The 3349-nt window shown below is 41.5% G+C and overlaps 1 protein-coding gene across 1 annotated transcript in view; it reads left to right on the top strand.

Moving 5' to 3' along the window:
* The window catches only part of hao1 (hydroxyacid oxidase (glycolate oxidase) 1), a gene marked incomplete in the record, with an annotated part of 25463 nt that overhangs the window by 17072 nt on the left and 5042 nt on the right, over positions 1-3349 (top strand). The window contains 3 exon segments of the mRNA XM_014340346.2: positions 1153-1423; positions 1535-1707; positions 3292-3349. Coding sequence (XP_014195832.1) covers positions 1153-1423; positions 1535-1707; positions 3292-3349 — 502 coding nt within the window.

Raw genomic sequence — 3349 nt, 5'->3', positions numbered from 1 at the left:
TTTACTCGTTACTTGAAAAAAGTAATCGGATTACAGTAACGCGTTACTGCCCATCTCTGGTCCCAACACTGGTCATTTCTCTGTCTGACAAAACTCTCACTCACTTTTTCTCTGTGTGACTCAAGAGTGCCGCCCACGGGAGGAACATGAATATTCCAGCACGCTGAAGACATGAGCACAGCATCAGCACACAGAAAAACACTGTGTCCTGATTAAAAGTTAATTAACAGAACTAAGATAAAAAAGGTACATTCTTCCCTGCTGTGCCTCATGTGTGCTACATGCTCACGGTGGCTGTTTCGATCATTCGAAAGTTCTGTATTGAAGACAAATACTACCCCCGAAAAAGTGAGTACATTACTTACAAGATGGATTCATGTGATTGCTTTCAAAATCATAGGAACATGAAGGAATTACAGTTGTCAGAACATATATATCTATAAAATATGGCAATAGTGTTATCAAGGTCTTCTATAAGTTTGTTCTGATAATTATCTTGTTCTGTTCTGTAATCCTAAACAATTATAGTCTTTGCATGACTAATATATTATTCAGTGTTAAGTATCACTGTATAAAAAGTGACACATCATTTAAAAAACAAAAGAACCCAAAACCCGACATGAGGACATTTCCCTCGTGTCTCTCGGTCCATTGCTCCCTACTCATAGGTTAGTTTTCAAGTTTGATTTATTTTCATCTTTTCATTTTTTGTGTCAGCCTACTAAGCGGCTAGTCTTTGATTAAATTGACACTGCCTCAAAGCCTCTGCATTTGGGGCATCACAACCCTCACACTTCACACGTATGACATGCCCCTGTAGGAGTTTAGAGGTGTTTAGGAGTTTGTTCTTTATTGTGATTTTGTTGAGGCCATAGAAATCTATCTACCAAAGAAAAAACATCACCAATAGGAGAGGAAAGGGGCGGATTATACTGGAAGCAAGAGAGTGAGTGAAATATTTCTCCATAGCTGTGGGCAAAGGGCAACTGGAGAGATCTATGGAAAAAATATTAGGTAGGTGAGGAAGGGGAGAGGGCGAGATCTTTACTGAATACCTGAGTTGGGTTAGTTAGGTTAAAGTATGATCATAACCCCCTTTGAAACTTCTTTGGAAAAGACCATTGTCACCAGTAATATAACATTTCTTCACAGCATGCAAAGCAATGGGAACTGGGATGATGCTGAGTTCCTGGGCCACCTCAACAATAGAGGAAGTGATGTCAGCAATGAGTACCTCACTGGGCAGTGGTGGTGTCCTCTGGCTGCAGCTCTACATCTATAAAGACAGAGAGCTCACGCTGTCGTTGGTGCGCCGGGCCGAGAAGGCGGGCTATAAAGCCATCTTTGTTACCGTGGATACACCATACCTAGGGAAGAGATTGGATGATGTGCGCAACCGCTTTAAGATGCCCCCACACCTGAGGTAGGGAAACCAAAAGAACAGTACAGGCTGTGTAATTACACCACGTTCCTTTGTAGCATCCAACTCTGAACTCTTCTTTCTCTCCGTGTCTTTGTGCATGTGTGATTCCAGCATGGCTAACTTCTCAACAGCCTCCCTGGCTTTCTCCGAGGGAGACTACGGCAATGACAGTGGCCTGGCTGTTTATGTTGCAAACGCCATAGACCCTTCTATCTGTTGGGATGACATCACGTGGCTGAAAAAACACACACGCCTCCCTGTGATTGTAAAAGGAGTATTAAATGGTAGATGGACACACACACACACACAGTTACAGATCGGAGTGAGGAAAGAGAATCATGACAGTCTCACCATCTCACTCATATATCCACCATATTACCAAAACTGTTCACTCACCCATCCAGGTGTTCCAGCACTTCCATGGCCACATGGAATCAGGTACCTGGAGGCTCTCAGCTCAGTTTCCATGGCCAAGCAGCTGCATCTAAGTCTTACATGAGCAAGTGCAAAGTGCAGTGTTGTGGGGCACTCCGCCACTAGACTGTCGAACAGTGCAGACATGTCCTCTGAAGTGACCCGTCATGCTTGTCCATCTGGCAATTCCATGGACAAGTCTGGATGTGGTCAGGAGACTTGTCTGACTACACTGTGCCGACGTAAGATTCTGGTGTGGGGTTCTTTTTCAGGAGCTGGCTCAGCCCTGTAGTTACAGTGAAGGGAACGCGTGCTTCAGTATACCTAGAACATACCTAGAACTATGTGGGAACAGTGTGGGGATGGCCTCTTTGTGTTCCAACATGTCATCAACTCAGGACCATAGCTCCTACCCTCGTTTATAGAAAATAAAACGGTTTTTAGGTCTTACAGGTCTTAGCAAAAGATCTGACTCCTACAGCTTATTCAGATGCTGGAGCTGAATCAAAAATGTTGAGAACATTGGTCCTGTTTTCAAATCTATACATTAGCATCTGATGTCACAATGGATGTATTTTAAAACTCTTGTGCTAGTTTAAAAAGAACTAAATGGACTTGGACTGAATCAGCTTAATACTAAGGCATCCATTGTAACTTACACTATGTACTGAACTCGCAGTAACAGACCTTCAGAATATCCCCAATCAAGAAAAAAACAAAGAAAAATCATTTAGTCTTTTTTTGTCCTCAACTGTGGAACAAACTTTCTGAAAACCTGAAATCATCGAGTTTTATTTCGTTTAAATCAGCCCTAAAACGTTTTATTATTGGAAGTAGCTTATTAATGAACCACATCTGCAAACTGATTTGATTCCATTTTATTTCTAGTGGGTGGTCCCTCATGTTCACCTTTTTGTGGTCTAAAAGTTAGATGTCAGAGAGCAGACTAAGAGTTGTCTACAGAGGACTGGATCTTCTCTTAATAAACTGTTTTGACATTACTTTTACCAAAGTTGTTGCAGAAATAACCTCTAATCTCTGATAAATGTATATTACTGCAGATCTGCAAACACAGAAAACAACTCTTCCGATTAGAAGCAAAAAAGAAACAAGACTTTTCTATTTCTCTGATTAGTTTTGTACGGTTTATATCATGTATCTTTATACTCCTTTCTATCCCTCTGAGTTGGCTTGTCTGGATAGTTGTATACAAATAAATTTGACTTAAGATGCTTTTCAAGTAGACTTTAAAGCATCCAGTGCTGCACACATCAGTGGTTATATTTTGGCAGTATTAGGAAAATGAAAGTCGCAGACATTTGGTGAGGTACATACACACTGGCTCCTCACAGGTGTACTAGGAAAACAATGCTATCAAGAGTAACTGTATTCAAATACAGAATATGCTCATCACACAGAAACCCTGAGCTTATTTCTCTGATTTTGTGTGTCAGGTGAGGATGCTGCCAAGGCTGTGAACTGTGGTGTCAGTGGCATCCTGGTGTCCAATCA

The sequence above is a fragment of the Haplochromis burtoni genome, unplaced genomic scaffold (assembly GCF_018398535.1).
Source record: "Haplochromis burtoni strain Fernald_Lab_line unplaced genomic scaffold, NCSU_Asbu1 Contig_363, whole genome shotgun sequence".
Classification (NCBI taxonomy): Eukaryota; Metazoa; Chordata; class Actinopteri; order Cichliformes; family Cichlidae; genus Haplochromis; species Haplochromis burtoni.
The sequence above is the reverse complement of the archived record's forward strand: the minus strand, read 5'-3'. Positions and strand labels throughout refer to the sequence as shown.